The sequence below is a fragment of the Columba livia genome, chromosome 1, assembly GCF_036013475.1.
Source record: "Columba livia isolate bColLiv1 breed racing homer chromosome 1, bColLiv1.pat.W.v2, whole genome shotgun sequence".
In the NCBI taxonomy this organism is placed as follows: domain Eukaryota; kingdom Metazoa; phylum Chordata; class Aves; order Columbiformes; family Columbidae; genus Columba; species Columba livia.
Genome location: NC_088602.1, coordinates 198741382 through 198762990, shown reverse-complemented (window position 1 = coordinate 198762990; position 21609 = coordinate 198741382). Strand labels below are relative to the sequence as shown.

The following is a 21609-nucleotide window of genomic DNA, read 5'->3' as shown; positions in this document are numbered from 1 at the left end:
CAAGGAAATCCCAGTACTTATAATATGCTTTTCATGCTAATATTTATCTCTTGCATAATCCACCATAACCTTATTGAACTCAGACAAGTTTTGTTTCTATTATGTTAGAACTGCGTGCAATGACTCAGCATGTTAACTACATACGATTAACAATTTCTGCTTACTCCTACTACCCTCTGCTCTTATTTTGCATCTGAAATCAGCTTCTATTTCTTGAAATTCTAATTACAGGCATTAGAGAAGAAATAGGGAAAAAGAGTAGGGCTTGTATTTTCCTGGGTGCATACACACACTGAAAAGCTCACGTAACTTCAAAGTTTTTACAGGTAGCTTGGAATGGTGACTTAATTTGACAGCCAGAAAATCTTTACATGAAGTTCACAGGCTGCACTAATGCACTAATAGCAGTCAGATGTAATTAATAGAGACACATGAAATGTGCTGTGTTTGCACAGCAGATGCACTGGCACTTCCCTTGCTTACCTACAATCAGCAACAGCTGACCTGAGCAGTCTCATTATCCATTTACTTTCTTGTCAAGTCACTCCAGGTTTTTAAATCATTGTTTTGTATACAAAAGCAGAGCCTTTAGGTATGCTTTCTACATGTAAAATACGAGACCCAGAGGAATTTGTTATTTCAAGAAATGATCTTCCCAAGCTGAGTTTAGATTTACTCTTGAGGCCAGGCATTTAGAGAAGTCAGATGTAACCAGGCTTAGACACAGCACAGCCAGCATTTCATACCCAGTTTCTTGGCCTGAAGCCAAGTACCTGCTCCAAGAGTTTACTGAGCTCTTTAACCTCCACAGGGAAATAGGAAATCTGATTTCAAGCTTCTATATAACGTTGTGCTTCAGAATGCTATCTCAATAATACAGCTGAAAGACAATCCTGATGTTTTATTTATGGTACTTGCATTAGAAACCCCACATGGAAACAACAAGAAATCCAATTACTTTTCCTCAAGCATTCACATGAAATTGACGCAGCATGTATCTTCACTACTAACAAATAAAAATACTCATCTGAATCAAACCAAAGAAAGCCTTCAGTTCTAGTAGCCAATATAGAGTCTACCATAATTGACTATTTATGAAGCATGTTAATAGTTAAACAAAAGGTGCAAAGGGTTAACAGTAATCCACATAGATTAATACTGTACCAATGACTCCACAACATTCACATCTTTCCTTGTAGGAGTTTTCTAGTAAGGCTACAGAACTTGAACCCTAGTAGTTGTTAGGGTAAAGAATGTATTTTGGGAAGAGCCTAGGAAAGAAAATAAAAACCAGAAGAGATGGCAATTGAGATATATCTGTTTTCTATCCAGAGATCCAGATAAGCAGTGGGGAGAGAACAGAAACTATGCTGGCAAAAACCAGTAAGGAATAAGGTAGGTGTGCTTAACACTGTCTGGAAGTTTTAGTTCCAACCATCACACGCAGTCCCGTTTAAGAACGGCCCTCTAAGGGTTCAGTGACAAGGGATGACAAAGCAGATTCATCTGTGTAGCAGACCATGGAATCCAAACAAGTTTTCCCAGGCAACACAAACCTGTACTTTCCAGGCAGAGGTTAAGCAGACATGAATCCTCCTCTCCAGCCTGCTTCTCCCCCAAAAGAAACCCAGCAATTGTAAATTCCCTGCAACTTAAGAGTTTGGAGTAGGAAATAAATTATACAACAGGAGTTTTAAGTAACACTCTGAAAGCAGACACTCACTCGGCAAGCAGGCAGTAACACTAGGCTTGACTTGTAACCTGCACTGAATGTTCAACTCAGCCAGGATTGTAATTATCATGGGAAAACCTAGATCTTATCTCGACATTTGCATACTGTTAAGAGGCACACTTGACTTTTGCTATCACTTACGAATCAAAGAAAGATTGAACAGCATATACAAATGCCGAGCCTTGTTGAAAGAGGACGAGAGAACGACTGAAAGAGTCCTTTATTGCAGGTTTATGAATAGCCAATGAATCCTCCAGTTCTGTCAGAAGCAACACATAAGGACAGAGAACAAACTGAAACCTTCTGAAGAGCCTTGAGTTTATTTCACATCTCGAAAGCAACTGGCAGAGTCAACGGTAAGACCTTCCAGACAAAAGAAACAATGGAAGCATCCTGGGACCTCCTCCAGCAACAGCCACAAGCAAATCACACCTGAAGGGATTGCAAATAAAATGTAAACGCGGCTGAGGAAGGTTTGAAATAAATTAAACTATTTCCCTTGTAGAAATCACAGTACAATAACATAAGCAGTGTACAGCCAGAGGCAAATAGAGAACAGGTGAGAATCCCAGTTTAAATGTACACGTTCTCAAGCTTCCTCCCTCAAAGCCCACAGAATAAATAAGTAGATGGTAGCGTTCTCCTTAAAAAAGCATAAATAAATAATTTTGGCTTTTTTTTTAAATGATAGAATGTTTTGTTTTTATTTTAGTAGAGTAATTCCATGGATTAACACTTGGTCTTCATTCTCACCTCAAATGTCTTCAGTTTATGAGTAAAAATAAGTATTTTCTAGTCTGGCTGGCAGAACTCAGTTTTCAAACCAAATTCTGCAAATTATTCTCCTCAGTCATAGATACTCCATTTCACAGCTTTCAGTGCCATGCAGAGATAAAAAACAAGCAAATTATTTTAAGATTGAGTTTACCACAAAAATCTATTGCAACTTAGCTATGCTGGCTCTGCAACGTCAGTACATTTAGAAGCATCAAATAGTCATTATAGTCAATAAAAGTGATAAAAATATGCCTATGGCACAGATATCTAACAAGAAATGGCAAGTGCAATTCTCCAACTACAGTCTCCATATTAACTGCTGCCACCATATGATGCTGCCCCATAAGGCTGATACAGTTCAATACAAGCAAGAGCTCTTGGGGATTTTCCAAAATGCCACAGCCCAGTATCTCTCCAAGTGTCTTCTCTAATATAAGGCATCAATCCCCCCCAGCCACACATAATTTCAGTCCAAATCTCACTTTCTCAACCAAGAAACATGAAAGCTTTTCACAGAAATCCTGCTTTAAAACAAATGCCTCCAACATTATGCAATTTAAAATCTACATGTTGCAGAATAAACAACCAGTAAGTGAGGCTGGCAAGGGAAAAAAAGGCAGAACTTGCTCTGTTGAATATGTTAAGAAAACTTGGAACCTTCTTGTATAGCTTTTTTTGAAGTTTACTAGTGGCAGCTACTACTGATCCAAAACCTTAGTTTTCCACTGCATTTGTAGGGAAACAGCATCTCAAAGCAGTAAAAGGCAGAGAGATGTTTATATTAATTTTCCATGTCCACAGATTATTCTGCAACTAGCTTTCACCAATACTACTTCTAGCAAATTAAGGAGGAAAAAAAAAAGTAGCTTGAGATGGAACAGGGAAGAGAATTAAATAAATCGCCAGGGAAATAATGTAACCCAAACGGTCAGGACATGAGCACCACGTACCAAGAGCTATTACCTCTGTGTGTCACAGCACTGCAATTGCCACTGGAATAGTTTTGGTTTTCGCAATGATGAAAAACTGAAGCTTCAGAAAAGCAATTAACAAATTTAATTTTCATATGCTAATGAGAAGATAATTTGAGTTCAAAGTAAGGTGAAGGGGTAAATTGTCTCAACCAGGGAAGACAAGTTTTAATAAAAAAGGTCTTCATTCTAAAACAAACAGCATATACGGATGTACCGGTGACTAGAAGCTAAAGTCTGACATACCTAGCCCATAAACTATCACATTACAGGTGGGGTTTGTTTGTCTGCTAAACAGAGGCACATGTTAGTCGCAGGAACAATTTACCAAATAGTTGTGGTCAACTATTGGAACTTTTTCCACAAGGGTGTGGGTATTTTGTTTTGGTGTGTGACAGTTTGGCTGGTGGTAGGTTGGGTAGGGAATTTTTTTAAAAGTTCTAGTCTAAATAAAAGGTTAACTTAAAAAACAAAAAAGCAATAGGCATAGCGTATGTTCCGCAGGAAATCATGAAAACATTTACAATACCCCTCTCAAAATTCAGCAACATTATACTATATTTTTAAGTGAAGCTACCTAGGCATATTTACATTTCAATAACTATTTTTCCATTTTAGCAGATATTTTAAAATAGCATTCCAGCAATATAAACTTCAGTTCGAGCTCAGTTATTTGCTCTCTCCCTTTTAACAAAGTTGTTCTGGTAAAGGATAATCAAAAGACTAGCCAGGTACTGAATATTAGGATTTATCTAACGTTTTACCTGTTTGCTGTTTTGTGGGTAGCTTTTTTATTTCTATTATTGGATCAAAACAGACACAAAAAATACCCTCTTATGTCTAGTCTAGCAAATCTTAAAAGCTGGTATCCTGATTCTTCCAGTGGGATAAAGTCTATCATGATGCCATGACCCACAACTGAAAAGATAGGAGAGATACTTAATAGCCATACAAGATACTAACAAAGTGCAACGAAACAAGCATCTCTGGGGAAATACCGGTTCCTGTACTAGAGGTTTAAATTAACACGTTGGCCAGAACACAGCTGGGTGTCTCTATTTCCACTCATCACCACACTACACCGAAGCAGCCGACAGCCGCTCCTCCTCAGCCCAATGCTGCTGCTGCAACAACTTCCTTGTGAAATTCAACACTAAGTCACTGGTCCTCAAAATATTATCTTATTGTTTATTTGATGAATTTTAGCAACTAGCTCCAAAGAGCAGATGATATATTCAGGTCTCTCCACATTAATCCATATTTCCTTTTTTTTTTTTTTTTTTTACTACATTAGGGACAATTATGACTAAAATATAGTAATCATTACAAACAAACTTTTCATACATTCAAATATTATTGTAGCATAGTAACCCCTAGAGTCTTCTCACATCATTACTCATTGTACTATGTGCTCTTCCTGCACACACACCATCTTCTTATTCATCTACATACCTCTAAGTTCACTAAAATTAAAAGCCAAAAGTTTGAAGTAAATCGTATCCCAGAGTAAAGACCGAAGAACCCTGGATCTTTCCATGAAGTTTTTCCCCTATCAAAATGCTCTTTTGTTTTATATACTTTTGACAGAGAAATACACTACTCAGGAAATAACTGGTCACAGACAAAACAGAGCTTGTAAATTCTCCCTACTAGGATTTAAAAATCCAGAAACAGTGGGATCAGCTACAGAAGGTCCAAGTAAGCGTTAGCCTTGCTCCTCAGCTTTCAAGCTCTACTGCCTGAAGAGGAGTCTCCATTGTTATAGAGCTATTTTTTACTCTACTAACTAAGGAAATGCCATGTGTAAACTTTTTAAAATACAGAGTTCTGTAGGAATAATTATCCCTGTTTGGAGAAAACACAACACCCAAGGAATAAAGAGATTTCTAGATGTCTCATTCAAGTTCACAACATGAGTGTCACTATAAAATCCATGTTATTTGATTTTAATGTCATAGAAACAGGACACTCATGAACAGAATGTAGCAACAAAGTTTATTTTTTAAACTGCTACGTACAGACAGGAAGAATTCCATTAGGAAGAAGTGTTCCACTTCACTTTCCTAAATAGCACCTGAAGAATGTTTTCACTTTACCATGAATCCACATGATCAACTGTATTATTCAGAGTGATATGCATACTTCCTCCTCAAACCCAAAATCAGGGGAGACCTCCTTGTTCTCTATAACTACCTGAAAGGGGGTTGTAGCATGGAGGGGGTTGGTCTCTTCTCCCAAGTAACAAGTGATAGGGTAAGAGGAAATGGCCTCGGCCTCAAGTTGCGCCAGGGAAGGTGCATATTGGATATTAAGAAAAAATTATTCACGGAAAGAGTTGTCAGGCATTGGAACAGGCTGCCCAGGGAAGTGGTGGAGTCACCATCCCTGGAGGTATTTAAAAGACATGTAGAAGAGGTTCTTAGGGACATGGTTTAGTGACAGTTAGGTTATGGTTGGACTCTATGATTCTGAGGGTGTCTTCCAACCAAAATGATTCTATGATTCTATCCTGCTTTATCTGGGTTAAATATATAAATAAAATAAATGGAATAGGTAGTGTCTGTGTAAGGTAAACAGCCATTTACAACTACAGGCTGTAGAAAAAGTTCTCCATTTCCTAATTACGTAGATAACTTCTCATAACTACTGAAGTGATTTCATAAGCAGTAAATAAAAGAATACAAATTCAGAGACCCCACCATTCAGATTTCAGAAATTTAACCAGATCTCTGCCTCTATTGCAAGCTTTCTAAAGACAAAAAAGGAAATCGAGTGCATAGAAAACAAGTGGGAAATGGTCTGTAGTGGATTATGTGCAACGTGGTTACTGTCACATTGTGAAATTGGCACCTTGAAGCTGATGCAGGAGCTGTTTCAGCAGAGAAAGAGCCAAGCTTTACAGCTTTGTCAGATGCCAAAAGCTGCAGCTGCTTTGCATCAGTTTTCCAGATGGTAACCCACATTAGTAGTCAGTCATAGATTACGTTCGAAGTATTCTGCCCCTCTCTTCTTCTTTTGATTTAAGGGTTGTCACTGCACATCAGGCAAAATATTTACAAACTACTGCTAACGGACACCATCAATATGGTTAACACCAACAGAATTGTAACTGAAGGGGGAGGAGGAGGGGAGGACAACAACATCAGTCACTGTTCCTTCCTTCAGCACTCTCCTCTCTTTTATACAAACACCCATAAAAATAAAACCTCAAGAAGCCGTGTTTATCTGGTTATGCAGATACGTGAAGTACGTTTACCACCACTATGTTAACGGTTTTGACACCTGCATTTTTATTAAGTCATACAAGGTACGCTGGAGAGCAGGCTTCCTGACTTAATGAACATAAAAAAACCCACACAGTATTTCTGACACAAAACCCAAACCCAAAACACAACCACTACCACACACAGTAGCTTTCTCCTTCCAATAACCAGGAACATTTGGCTGACATCCATTTCAGTAATTAAAGTTTAAAAGTCAACATAAGACTGAAGAAATCCCCTTACCAATCAAGAACATTTCCCCAAGCCCTCCAGTGACTGGGAAGGAAGACAGATCCCTTTCAGAATCTAAACATTTCCAAGAAATTTAGATCTAATCTTTGCATTTCTAAAGATGACCTTCTACACGCAGAACTGAGTGAGCCAAGTTTAAACTCAAGCACTGAGGAGTTGCATCAGCAATCGGCAGTGGAGACCGTGACAGCTGCAAACGAGGCCTCTACAAGAGGTTTCAGATCTGATGTTCCAGCCTACTGATCTTGTTTCAACTAAGGAAAATTATTTATTATTCTACAACCAGAGTAAGTTTCTGCAGTGTAAATTAGAGTCCAGCTCTGTGTGTAAGGTACAAGAGGGGCTTTGTTTATTCTCCAGCTTAAAAAAAATGAAATATTTTGTTCTGTCTAGCAAAGCTTCACAATTACTTCATATAAACTAGAAGGGAACAGGGTCCCACAGGAGAAAGGTACACTCCTCCAAATTCATCTCAACATTGGACACTCACTTTAATGTCACTATCAGCTCTCAAAACTACATTGCATATAAATCTCCAACAAGAAATGAGAAGTCCTTATTCCTCTTGTACACCACAATTAAAACTCCAAACACGTTCCAGACACTGCTGGTTACAGTGGGGTATCTAAATAGAAATATATTAAACAGTTCAGAAGAGAGTGATCAAGAGGTCTCACAAGCATGAAAACGACTGCTGAATTTAAGGAGTTTGGCAGGGGGGAGTGGGAAGTGAGTCAAGCTACACAGTACAAAAAAAAAAAAAAAAGGTAAATAGAAGTAAACAGAAGAATGAAATGTTTAGCAGAAAAAAAAAGACAACCTCACTAGCAAGATGTGTTCCCAGCTCTAAAGAAGGGGAAAAAAAATCCAAAACTTCCTCCAACCTACTTCAGCACATCAGACTACAAAAGGAGCATCCCACCAGATGCAAACCCAAGTCATGAAGTGCAATTACTTAAAACCTTAAAACCCAGAAGTGTCATGCAACTCAAAGCAACAAAGTTAGCAGAACAATCACTGGTAAATGCCCACCTGAAATCTAATCTACCCTTCAAAGACAGCCGAAGAAAGAAAGGGGAAAAAATAGCAAAGCCCAAAAAAATAGACTAGAAGTAAAAACAAGATCTGCAGTAGTACCATATTCAGCTTTCTTGCTCATACGGGGAACTCCCGTCGGCAAGTTAAAAAAACCATTCTCATTCTGTAGTTGCTTGCACACTAAGGTGATCTTATCAGCAAATGGATCACTGAAAAAAAAATGGAGGGAAAGAGAAATTGTACACAGAAATGAAAAAAAATAAAAATATGATTCATGCGTCTGGATCGCACCTTGCAGCAAGTCTATGGACCAAAACAAAAACTTCAGGCAGGCGTCATCTGATGGAGTAGGGAGTGGCTGAGCTGAGCTTTGCACTGCTGAGAAAACAATTTCAACTATGAAGTGCTAGAGCAGAGTATCAGTTAAATGACTAACTGAATCAGTACGGTCATAACCTGGAACAGTAATCGTTTCCGTCAGATTCACACCATGTTTTAAAACACAAATAGTTACACAACTTTTAGTTCCACTATCAGAATGTACTTGACAAGTGAAATTTAAGTTTATTTTAAACAGCCTAAACCTTGGATCTGCAGGATAAATCATGCATACGGCAAAATGGTCTTCCAGGTTCTCTGCATGCTACAACTGCATTCATTTAATTGATACACATGCTGTAAGGCCTGGTTATGACTCTGCAAGTTAAAGGTCTTCTCAATGAATTAAAAGACCAGAGAAATCTGTAAATGAAGTCTTGTACAAGGAAGAAAATACAAACATTTTAAAGGGCATTAAACACATCACCCATCTTGGCTATAACCAAGCTTAACATATTCCTATAACTTAGGAAAGAAAGGTGCCTCAAAACCAGGCAAATCAGTATTGCAAGCAAAGGACACACATCAGCTCCTATAATCAGCTCTTCTGAATGGTAAGTGAAAAAAATTCTCACCATTTCCTCCTCAGTATCAACATCTCTTATTACCATCACAGTAATTAAACCAGAATTAGGTAAATGGTATTAGTAGTATTCAAAGTCCTATGACGACAGTTTTCCAAGTGCAGATCTCACATCCATTCACTCTGCACCACTGCACACTCTGATTCACTGCAATCCTAGCAATCCCGTGAGACAAATCTTGCCATTTTTCTCCCAGCCCCTCTAGCTGCTGCATTCCTCAGTTTCTCCCGTACTAAGGTCTGCACAGGCCCTTCTTTCCCCGCTCTCTCCCTCACCGGTTAAAGCTTTCTCTCCTAGCATCACAACTGCTGTATGCAGCAGAGTTATACACAGCTCACTAATTAGAAATGTGACTCCTCCCAGTTCACAGTCACTGGAACCCTTATCAGTACGAAGTTCAATCGGGAATTCCACTCCATTCCATGTACCCACATGCAATGCATCTCTACTTCAGCTGCCAAGAGAAGGATGGAGTTTTTCCATCTTCACAGCGTCAAAAAAAAAAGAAACAAAACAGGGAAATCTCACCTGTCCCACCTGCTTATCTTTTTATATTTTACCTCTTTTAGAGACTTCTGCACCTCTAATCTCCTTATCTGCACAAATTTCTTTCTGGCAGGTGCAATACTGATATATGTATCAGTTCTGATTGCTATGAAAGAAAAACAAACAATATTGTCAATTCAGTGTTGCTGTTCATTTTCTATAGCATCAAAACCAAAATCCTTGTCTAACTGCAGACTCCAGGAAAAGAAGACTGCATTTGTCTGCATCAGGTTGATTTTCAGAAAGTACTACCAGCTGCACATATGTCAGCTTCTATGAACTCATCACACCTACAGGCACATTTTATTCCTGCTTTCCCCCCATATATTCTGCACGTGCAAGCCTCTGGGGTTTTTTTTATTATATAAAACTCTCTGAATTCACTCTGATGTCGTATTTGTAGGCTGCCTAAATTTTTCAGTCCCCTTCTATCTTACCCTTCCTCTAACCTTCCTTGCTTTTTTTTACAGCACCTACATGTTTTTTGCTCCTAAACAAGATCAGAACCACCTCCCTTTGACACAGCTTTTGCATGCTATTTCCTCCCTGCTTCATGTCAGTATCTCCAATTCACTCATTCCATATTCACTGCTGCAACCAGAATCCCTACAGCATCTATTTCTAGTCTATGCCATTGCCCAGCAATCCCAATGCACAAGCTCTGCCTCTTCCACCCTCCCACCCCAATATATCATTCTTAGTTTTCCTCTGTACTTAAGATTCTGCATGCTCCCCTGACATTCTTTTCTCCTTGCATCATAACTGCTTTCCTCCTTTCCTCTCTGAAAAGTAAATTATTCACAGGATTAACAGCACAAAAATGTCCTTTAATCTATGGTCAAATACAGAACCTCTTTTAAAAGGCTGACTGCTCTCAGTGGAAGACTCAGAGCATCCCTCACTTTCTCACAGGCTTCTCTGCAAAAACATACAGTTTAACAAACATGAAGTTTTTCATTTATATGGGAAACTACACCACAAAATTTCACTTACAGAAACCACTTCCTCTAAACAGAAATCTGGAGACTCAGATGCCATACAGGTACCATTTACCTTGGAAAACATTATTTGTTGCCTGTACTTAGGTTTTCAAGAAATAAATGAAAGAAAGGTTAAAAGATCTGTTCTGAGCAAACAACAACGAAAATGTCAAGTACCCGTGCCTGACAGCATATAAATTCTGAGAAAATATCCTTTCCAGATACGAGGTGCAGAATCTCCTCTTTAAAAAACAAATCACTGCTTCCGGGAGGGTTCAACTAGCAATTGTTCAGTTGACACCATCCCTGTCAACATTTCTTTTACCAATGTACAAAAATCATTTCAACCTGTTACCATAATACTGTTCTCTGAGATTTATTAACATTATTGTGTAACACTGGTAGGACACTATGACAACCTGAGTGAATAGGGTTATTATTTCCATAGCTTTGCTCGAAAGACTTTGGAGGAGTTTCTTAGCAGCTATCCTTGAAAACAAGAAGTCTTCGCCAATATGTAACATGTACTGAGTATTACTTCTGAAGACTTCTCCTAAGTCATCTTTTGGACAGGAAAAAGAAAAAAGACCCTAGTATGAAATACCTGAAAGCACTGAAATGGCATATTTAAAGTCCATTTGTACACCAGCTATTGAGATTCCAAAAACAAAAAGATGCATGCAACATGCTGACCAAAAAGAACAAGTCATTTCAAAAAAAAAAAAAATTAAAGGTAAGCGAATCAGAGACTAAGATACTAGCGGAAATGGAAATAAGGCAGCCAGACAACATAATCAATAGACAAAAAGGCATACTGATATTAATAACTGTTCTCTAAAAGCTTGGCTCATTTCATAAATACAGATATAGATCACAGTTAAAGTTACCTAAGCCTACACAACAGCTATAATTTATCTTTCCTTTGAAAGAAAGAAAATGTAGTGAATGTTTTAAGTTCTTCATATTTCAATGTAAATGCAAAAGCATCAACATCTGTTTTAAGGTCACTGCAGACTGGCAAAGCCTACACCAGAAGTAAAAGTATGTATTCTTATATTGTCTTCATATATTCTTACATTGTCTTTTACTTCCCAAGCATCCACTGTTGATCACAGTCAGCAAGAATCTAAACAAGAATCTAGCCTAATATCTTGTTTTACCTGCTATGGCCATTTTTGTCCAGCCCCACCAATAAACTAGCCCAGAACCCCTCCCTTTCTCCTGAAGGCCTCGAGCATTTCTTGGAATATTTTAGCCTAGTTATCTTCAGGAAATAAAGCAAACCTGAAGCAAGAACTAAATGAGATGTCGAAAGTCTAAGTACCTAAATTTGAACTGCATGCTGTCTAGTACTCCGTGACTTAGCTTGTAAAAACTAATAGCAACGACAGAAATTCAGTTGTGTTAGCAGATCCCTAGTAAATTACTAGGCACCCATATTTCCCTAATAGGTAAGAAAACCTAAGGCCTCTGGCAGCTTCGAGCTGACGCCATCGTCAACTCCACACCCCCTTTTTTGACAGGATTGACGGCAGACCAAGCCGCCGCTGCCTTCTTCACCAACGCACGCAGCGCCAGCGGCCTCCGGGCAGGGTCCGGCGGGCCGGGCCGAGCGGGGCGCGGGGGCAGCAGGTGGGTCCCCCGAGAGCGGCGGCGACCCGGGGCCGGCGGCCATTCTAACGGCTCGACCCGCGCGTCACGACCATTTCCTGCTCCCTCACGGCAGCTCCGCGCACCTTCCCGCACAGCTGCCCCCTCCAGACCTCCTCCCGCCTCCCCTCAGCCCGCGGGCACCGAGCGATCCCCCGCGGGCCGCGCTCGGCCCCAGCGCCCGCCCTCACCTTTGGGCAGCAGCAGCTTCACCTCCCCGTTCTCCTCCCGGCCTGCCGCGCTCAGGCCCCCGCCGCCATCTCCCACCGCCGCCACCACGGGCAGCGCCCCGTGCTTCCTCCTCTCCTTGTCCCGCTTCTCCTTGGGCCTCTTCGGCTTGGCGCTCCCGCCGCCGGCCGCCCCGCCGCCGCCCACCTCGACCGCCAGAGCCAGGCGGTGCCGGTGGTGGCGGTGCTGGTGCTGCTGGAAGGAGGAGGAGGGGGAGGCGGACGACGGCAGCAAAACGGCGGGCGACAGCAGCTTCCGGGACAGCTGAGCAGGGAACGCGAAGCCGCCGGTGCTGCCGGAGGGGAGCGCGGGGAAGCCCCACGCCGCGGGGCTGCTGTAGGGCGGCACGACCGCTGGCATCGGCAGCGACTGCTTGCCGCTCCCGCCACCGCCGCCCCCTTCACCGTTAACGCGCTTAGTGCCCTTCAGGCTCCTCTCGTCAGCTCCCTTCATCTTCTTGGCGGCTGGCTGGGACCCACGGGAAGCCTTCGCGTCCGGGGCCGGCCTGGTGCCGAACGGCTCCTGCTCGGGCGACGCCGCGCCACGAACCGAGCCCGACAGCTCCGCCATTTTGGGCTCCTGCTTCTATTTACTCTCGGCTCGCCTCAACCGACAGAACCGGGAGGGGCGGGGTGGCGCCCCCGCCTCGCCCAATGGGCAGGGGAGACACCGGAGAGACAGCAGGATTGACCAATCGCAGAGCGAATAAGGGGCGGGTTCTCAGGGGATTGGGGGCGGCGGGCTCGGCTGAGTGCGCAGTCGGAGAGCGGGGGCGAGAGGAGGGGGCGCCGCTGTCCGGGCGGGCGCAGCCGCTTGGGGCGGGGAGGCGGCGCTGGGCTGGGCTGGGCTGGGGCCCGGCGGGTGTGGCAGGGAGCGGGGGCAGGGCAAGCAGTCACCTCGGGCGATAGCGGGCGGGGTCAGGCCGCCGCAGCCGGAGAGGGAGGCCCTGGCCCGAGGGGCCGCTTCTCCGGGCGCCGGGTGGTCCGCTGCGGCTTGTTGCGGCGGGTCCTGGAGGCGCTAGCGAGCCGGGCGCTGCTTTTTCTTTTAATTCTTCAGGGCTGGGGCTTCCCCGCTGCCGCCTGGCGCTGCGGCCCGCGGGGGCGGCTGAGGGGTCCCTGCGGGCCATTCCCCGAGAAGGGTTGTTGTTCAGAAACGAAAGTTGGGAATGGCGCCTTTGCGGGCGGTGCGGGGACAGGGGCCCTGAAGGGACGAGCCGAGCAGAGGCCGCCGGCGTCGGGCTTTGTCCCGGGGCTGCCGGGGTTCGCTCGGGCGGGCGCTGCAGGGCCGGGGCTGAGCGGGCAGCGGCGGCTCCGGCCCAACCCGGGGGTTCCGCGGCTGAAGGGCTGGGGGCTCCTGCGGGGGCAGCACCAGAGGCTGCGAGGTTTCCGCTCTGAGAGGTGCCGTCCCAGCGGACAGCCGGGTGTCCCATGGCTGCCACCCGGCAGAGGCTGCGCTGCTGCCGCCTCCAGGGGCTGTGAGGTGGAGTTCATGGGCACGAACAGGAGCCCCCAGCCGAGCCTGTGGCATCCACGGCTGCCTTGGCTGCTCTTCGGGTGCCGACTGGTTCTCCCAAGACTTGGTGTGAGCGGGAAGCGGCCGCAGGAGTGAAGTGAAGGTGAAGAGCAGGTGAGCCCCTGTTTGCTGCAGCGTTTGCGTTGCTGGTCTCCTGCTGCCCTCGCTCGTACCTGAAAACCTGCTTGTTGCAGCGGAAAGAACAGAGAAGCTGCCACGTTAAACTCGATCCGGCAGGCTGCTGCCGAGTAAAACCGTGCTGTAAAGTTTTGTGTATTATGTATTAGCAGACAGACACATTTTTTTATATTAGATTTTTTTACCGTCACTTTTCATTTGAGCCACAACCAGTCACCCCCAGCATCGGCTTGCTCCTGGCGGTCTGTCTCCTCCTCTGTTTCATATTTGGCAAATTTTAAACCAGGCTGAATTCAGTTAAATCTTCATCTCAACAGCAGCAAAGAATAAATTTTCTATATCCAGCCAACTGCATTTAAACTATTTTTGCTCAGATGATTCGAGTTTCACTACTGTGAGAATGTGTCCCCAAACTGTATTTCTGGGCATGAGGGGGAAATGTGATCTGTGTCAAAGCACAGGAAGAACATCTCACAGCACATGCTGGAGCAGTGGTTGGTCCCATCCCTGGCTGAAATCCAGGTACAAATCTACCTGTATGTACTGGTATAGCTAGAACGGGCCTATGAGTTAAAGGTTATTTCAGCTCCCTCAGAAACGCATTACTTGTATTAATAGGCGAGAAAAACCTGGGTGTTTTAATACCTTTAGAATTCGAAATTTTAGGCACCTCATGCCATTGTCTCAACCTCTCAGGCTTTACAACGCAGTTCATCTTACTTCTATGCTGGTATTGATACCAAATCAACAGTATATTAAATTCACTCAATAAACTTATACTTCAGATAAGCCACAACTGTTTTTTCACACTCTCGCTTTTGGGGGCTTTGAAAAACAGAACAGTGTTTCCTGAGGGCATTGGGCTTTATCTAGAGTAAATTCTGGGGCATGCTTTTGGTTCAAGAAACTTGACCACAACCTCTGTGAAATGCCAAAGTCTCCTGGGAGTACCACAGCGCTTTTATCTGTGCGGCAGGCCTTTCAATGTTTATTACACTAATTAGGCTAGATAGCTATATAAATAGCTGAATATCTTCAAAAGTGCACTTACATTAATATAGTTAATAATTAAGACAAATCTTCATATTTCTGAACTTCTTACTGGGCATGCTGGATGTAAAAAAAAAAAAAATGCATTGAATCATAATGCAACATATTAATGTGAAAATAGATACAAAGATAAAACTGGTGAGAAGGGGAATCGTAGCCCAAAACTAGAATTAAAAAATGACATCTAAACTAATAAATGTGCAGCAAACTTTAACAGACAGCTTTGTCTATGCTACTGAACTTCAGTCAAGCTGTTGTTTCCTTTGCTTTTTGAAGTAGTATATCCTGCTTGTAAGCATAAGCCAAGTTTTTATTAGTGAATTCTTTAGAAAATTCAACTGGACCAAGATGACAGAGTACCTATTAAGTATAATTGTTGCTTGTTGGAAAGCAGCGTAACTAATGTCTGAGAGGTTTGCTGCTGCCATCTCATAAGCATTTGTCAGCAAGGGAAATTATAGGGCACTTGAAATTCGGAAGCCGGCTCCGTGTTTCAGGTCCCAGTGTCCTGCAGCGGTGTGCAAACGGAGGAACAGGCACTGGCCCTGGCTCTTGTCACCACTCACATGGATGCGTTTAAGTGCTACACTGTACCTACAGTGAGCGTGCATTCCAGGATATTCAAGCCAAATTTCATTGTGCCTGCCTTTCTATTGCTTTTTATTTTAATCAAACCTCTGGATGCTGGTGTGAGAACCACAGACAGACGCTTATGAGCAAGACACAGGCAAAACAAGAAACACCAAAAATGCTTTGGAATAAGAAGTGTCTTTGAAAAAAAGGAGATAAATACAAGGAGTATACCTTGCATAAAATGCAAGTTAGAATCACAAATTTGTTCTGCTGTTAATTGGAAAGAGCGGAATAGTATGCTTATAGTAAAATGACACGATCTTGAGAAACACTGTCAAAACCATTGCCCCCAAAACTATTATAGATAAATATAGTAGTGTCTCATGTCACAACTCCAGTCCCCCGCAGTGACCGTGGAGATTTATGAACTCAGCCGTTGTGGGGATCAGTCTGTGGTGGAGTGACTGCAGCACACTATGTAGCATATAGTATATAGCATCCAGAAACACAGAGACCAGAGAAGCTCATCTGGGTTTGTAGGAGACTTTAAACCGGCTATGACAATGATATCAATGTGCTTTTCTCTATAATTTTATATGCAATCTGTGAAGATATTCTAGACCATGAAAATCCAAAAGAGGCAAAACCACAACAGTAAAAATGCCGAGCATGTATCAGTCCAGTGTCCAACATGCATTAAGGACAAGCTTACCAGAGTATTGGCCTGCTTATTGCAAACATGTTGTCGTTTCAATTAGAATAATTGAAATGCTGATATAATTGCTTATTAATCAAAATATTTGTTCAAATACCTATCTTGTTTCATTAACTAAGGAAGCTAAAGAAGTTAGTGAATATGGTCACCTAAACTTTGTCAAATTTCAGTCATCCCGTATAAAATAAAAAACTATAAGTGCTGTACACAGATTGAGTTACGTTGTTTTGGCTTTATGCTTTTAGCTGCTGACCAGAGTGATGCTCCGGAACCTTACTCAGGTCTCCAAATAGAAATACAATTTTCAGAAATGTTATTTAAACTCTTTATACTTTCAGCGGTTTGTGTTCCATGCACTTACTTCCTTGGTTTGGCATCTGCTCAGTTCCTAACTCAAGCATGGAAATAATTGTGCCAAGAGTAAATTGAAAACACTCAATAACACTTAGACATCTTTATACTGGTTTTTTGTCTGCAAAATTAGCTAAATGTAATTGTTAATGCTGATCATTTTTTTCTTATAATTTATTAAAAGCAAATTTATTCACTTTTGGAAATGGAGGTGAAAACCAACCTTCTTATGTGCACAGAGTACACTTACAAAGGTAGCTTCATCATGTAAAAATGTGGTTTATTTTAGAAAAGCCTCATTTTCCATAGTCAAAGTTTTCAGAACAGCCAGTGGTGTATCCAAGTTCTTTTGTAATTACACCCCAAACAATTGAACTAAATGAGACAGTCGGGACTAACTTGATGCGTAACCAGGAGCTGCTGACAGTGTGACAAGCCTTGTGGCAGGAGTAAGAATTTCCAGCCCCATTGTCCGCTGCAGGGGACAGTGTCCCCATGCCTAAATGACATGGATGTGCAGCCAGCATCTTCCATTAAACAGGTGACACAGCTGGGTTTATGCTAAAACACCTTTTTTTTGTTCACGGAAGTAGCTGATGTCTTTTGTGACCGCTCAGGGGTAGTGGGTTGCACATCTGGAAGAGGGGAAGAGCAAACAACAGGGGACAGTGATGTTTTTTATTACACTGTTCATTTGCCAACACTTTGTAGAATCCACAAAAAACACAAAAGGGAGTTTATGCTTCAGAGAGAACCTACTATAATTGATTCTTGTTTAATGTTTTTTTCAAATAGCTACATCTTTACTGTTGCAACAGCTCTTCAGTCTTTATAACATTTTTTTCTCACTTGTGTTTAACGTTAAATGCCTTAATCCTGGTATTTCTTTTTTGAAGTATAATAATAATTACAGCAATGGAGCAAACTGAGAAAGTATTGATATACACTATTTCAAATTATATCTTCTTGCAGTGGAAAAGATGACTTGCTTTGCTGTTGTCTGGATGGGCAAAAGGAGAATTATCTCTCTGAAAGATGACAGGTACAACAACTGGAATTTTTCCAAAATGTCCCTTCTGAGGAAGTATTTGGCTTATATTTCATCTCAAATTCAAAGCTGGAGCCTTTGCAGCAGCTGAGGTCCTGGGGTTCCACACAACCTCAAACACTTCGTGCACTGTGTCATGAACAGAGAGGTCAGAGCTGATCCAACTGCTGTCTGGCTACAAACAACACCCGGCAAACCTGTTTAAATGATAGCCTGATTAACGCAAACTGCATCTTTATCTTATTTGGCCTCTGTTGGTGTTAAGTAAAAGCAAGTGACATCTGAAAGACTTTATCATGAAGCTTGGAAACATCTTTTCATATGGTCAGTATACCCCAAGGAGAATAAAGCACAATCCAGCAGCTGTCAGCAAGTAAAAGGAAACAGAAGTTTTATACTAAAAATATCTAGACCATAAAAAACTTTATCTTGTTTACTTACAAAGCCAGAATTCTAGCATAAAGCTGCCATCTCTATCACACACATCCAAACTCTCTGGAGAGGAGGCCTTGCTTCCCCTCTCATAAAACTTTTGAACCATTTTCTACATAGAAAAATCCACAATAAAAAGCTTTCTGTCTATTCACAATTTTTATTCCAATTAGAGGCAGCAGCTCTTCAGATCAGTGGCCTTGGTGGTTCTGGGAAACAGTTAATTCAAGACAAACTGCTGCAAGTAAAACCACATTTGCCGTCATGTCCTTGGATTTTCTCAGATGAATCCATGTAACTGGAACATAATTATATTAATACCTGAAGTTTCTAGACCACAGGATTAGGAAAGCATCTCACAGACTGCAGGCTGGGTTTAAGTGGAAGATGCTGTGCCTACTTCTCATTGGAACATATTTACATTAAATAAGTCATCCCAAAATGTTTAAGTATATGTACTGGATGGCAGTTGAGGGCTTCAGGATCCATTCAGGATGGAATTAATAACATTAATGTAAATCTAACACATCACTATCAGCCTTGAATCACTGTCTTGAACAAGGCAGATAACCCATCTCCTCCCAGCCTGTTTACGTAAAACTGCAGATGTATTTGTACAGTCTTGCCCTGGCTTAGAGGCAGGAATGCGAAGCGTACGTGATGAATAACCCAAATTCCAGTGAACGTGTAGAAAGGATTTGTCATCTGCCCACAGACTGTGGCCCAGAGGCTGCTCCAAGTGAGCTCCCTCGTGCTGCTCAGAGGTAATGGGGAGGGAGGAGGAGGACGGGAGGGAGAAGGAGAAACAGATGGAAAAATCCTTCACACGTAAAATGCATCGTAATCGCTGAAAGAAGAGACATTGAAAAGTATTTTCTTGATACATCTACAGAAATACCACTGAGATAAAAATCTACTGCAGCTAGCTTTCTGAATCATGTAACTGAAGTATGCAGCATGTTTACAAATGTCACATCCCATTATGTCCTCTGTCTGGCTCTTACCGTTATGTACATTTTGGTCTCCAGCAAACTGAGGATTTGCTTCGTGGTTTTAAATATAAAATCAGATGATAGGCACATGGGGCTCTGAAGAGCTCCTGTACATTTATGAGTTATGAGGAAGCCCCTGGCGTGTGTCAGATGCGCCAGAAGTGGTGAGGAGAGGAGCCCGGAATTGCCAAATCAAAAGATTCAGCTTAGTGACAAATGCCGGTCCCTTCCAAAATACTTTCCGCGTGATCTCGGCGCTGTGGACAGTCCCAAGAGAGGAGCTGCCCCTGTCGGAGCCAAACCCCTCCTGGAGGCAGCGCTGAGCTGGATCCTGTAGACTAATCTAGAAGATCTATTAAAGAGACCTTTTTGGCTCCCTGCATTCCAGCTTTGTCACCCAGGGAAGGTGGCAGTTGCCTGTGGTCCAACAGAGGTCGGGCTTCTTTCATTTTTTTAATTAGAAGAACAGAAACCCCATCTTATGAATCAAGGCATTTGAGACCACCCTCCCCGCTGTGGAAGAGCCGCCTGAGTGGGAGTTCAGTTTTTCTAACTTAAAAAAGTGAAAGGCAGAAATGATGGAGAGGTAAATCCAGGACAACCTTGACCACCACACTGTAAAGAACTTATTTATCTGTAGAAATATTTTTGTAAGGTCTGAAAATTTATTTCCAAAAAGGCTGGATTAAAAAAAAAAAAATCCACGTGAGTGTTCTTTCCAGCATCACTTCACTTGTATCCATTTGCCGTCTGAGGACACAGAAGGGGAAAGAGCTGCTCAGCAACACTGTTCAGAACTGTGAGTTGTCCCACTAGTCATAAAGAACAATAAAGGTTTGATTTATATTACCAAAATAATTATTTGTATTGCTTCCTTCTTATCAGTGGATTACATATCAGCAGACAGTTAGATAGATATGTATTCATTACACAGCAGTGATATCATAACGTGCCGCTGTTCATGGGTCACTTTGCAGTCTCCAAATCTACATGTGACAACAGGTGCTTTCTAAACTTGTCATTCTTCAGTTTTCCACCTCTCTCACTCTCCCAGGACAGTTCAAGGATCGGTTTATCCTTATTAAGTCCAGCACTAATTTCTCTCCCACCCTGAGGAGTAGTGTCTCCCAGGGCCTGATACAGCAAAACCAACAAGGCTGGTACACAATCGCACATTTTGTAGAAACTCAAACTCTAACAATTCATTTAAAGAAGCATCTTCCTTGTGCTGCATTCCTGCTGCCCAGCCACACCTCTTCTGCCCTTCTGAGGCTCTTACTAAACTGGGAACCTGCCTAACAAGTTCACTTCAGCCTTTTACTACCCACAGGCAAAGAAAGTTTCCTCCTTGGCGTTGCAGTTCAGCTCTTCCCACCTCTCTCCCCCTCAGCTACGTGCTCCCCGTTCTTCCCAGCTCTGCTGCACTCGCTTCTTGCCACACGCCAAGCAGAGACCACGATACTTCATGAACAAGTTTTGGATGAGGTTCTCTATCCAGGCAACTTGCTTCACTTTTGAAGTGCTCACAAACTGCTCCCCACAGATCTCATGAGCTGAATTATGAGTAATTTTTAAATTAACTTTTGTAAAAGCCAACGTACAAGTTCTTTTTCATAAAAGCCTGATGGTGTGGACTGTTCACATCAATGGGAAAAGTAGCCTTGGATTCCTCACTGGAGTTCATGGTGATGGCTATTTTAGTTTTTAATTGTGTCTAATGAAATACAGATCAGAAGCTCCGTAACTATTTTTTAACAAAACCGCCATCCTTTCACCAGTGAGTTCAACTGTGTTCAGATATCAGAGTAGCATATGGCATTAGACGGTACCAGACCCAACCTGCCTTCACTTACAGCAAAATAATTGTGTTCAGTGCAGCCAAGACAGACATTTCATAAGAGTGAAATCCTGAAAAGAGAAGCGTACCAGGCAGTGCTGATGAAATGTGTAAGTGATATTACAAAGTTATATTAACCACAAAGCATATGCAGTGAATGATGAAACTGTTTTGGAGAGGCAGTAAGTAAAAGGAGAGCAGCTACCGCCAAAGGGCATCGTGTTTCCTTATCAGATTTGTGTCTTCTTCCCACCACATTCTCCAGGCTCATCTGAACAATGACTACATCACTTAAAAAATAAATAAATGAATAGAAGTAAAACCAGCAAGAGAGCTAATAAAAATTTAAACAACTATAGCAAGAGATTTAAAAACTTGCAGATTCCTGAACCTGATGTTTTTTTTGTCCTTCTAACATCAGGCCAGAGATGCAGCAGGTGGAGTCTGTGCTGGGATGGAGCCACACCAGACATCTTCTGGTGAAGTGAGCACAGTCAGTGAGCAGAAAAGCTCAGCACGGTCTTTGATGCTCCATGTTTCAACCAAGTCCAGCTCTTCGTTT

At 42.3% G+C, this 21609-nt stretch overlaps 1 protein-coding gene and 1 long non-coding RNA gene across 3 annotated transcripts in view; one reads left to right on the top strand and one right to left on the bottom strand.

Moving 5' to 3' along the window:
• RSBN1L (round spermatid basic protein 1 like) overlaps positions 1-13031 on the bottom strand; it is a 47788-nt gene extending 34757 nt beyond the window's left edge. For both annotated transcript variants that reach the window (XM_065049157.1, XM_065049158.1), the window contains exon 1: positions 12363-13031. In XM_065049157.1, coding sequence (XP_064905229.1) covers positions 12363-12969 — 607 coding nt within the window. In that variant the 5' untranslated portion in view covers positions 12970-13031. The remainder of the gene's footprint in view (positions 1-12362) is intronic.
• A 760-nt stretch (positions 13032-13791) lies between these two features.
• On the top strand, positions 13792-20065 carry LOC135578235 (uncharacterized). Its single transcript, XR_010469627.1, has 2 exons — positions 13792-14025; positions 17711-20065. It is a non-coding gene; the product is annotated as an uncharacterized LOC135578235 (long non-coding RNA).
• The last annotated feature ends 1544 nt before the right edge of the window (positions 20066-21609 follow it).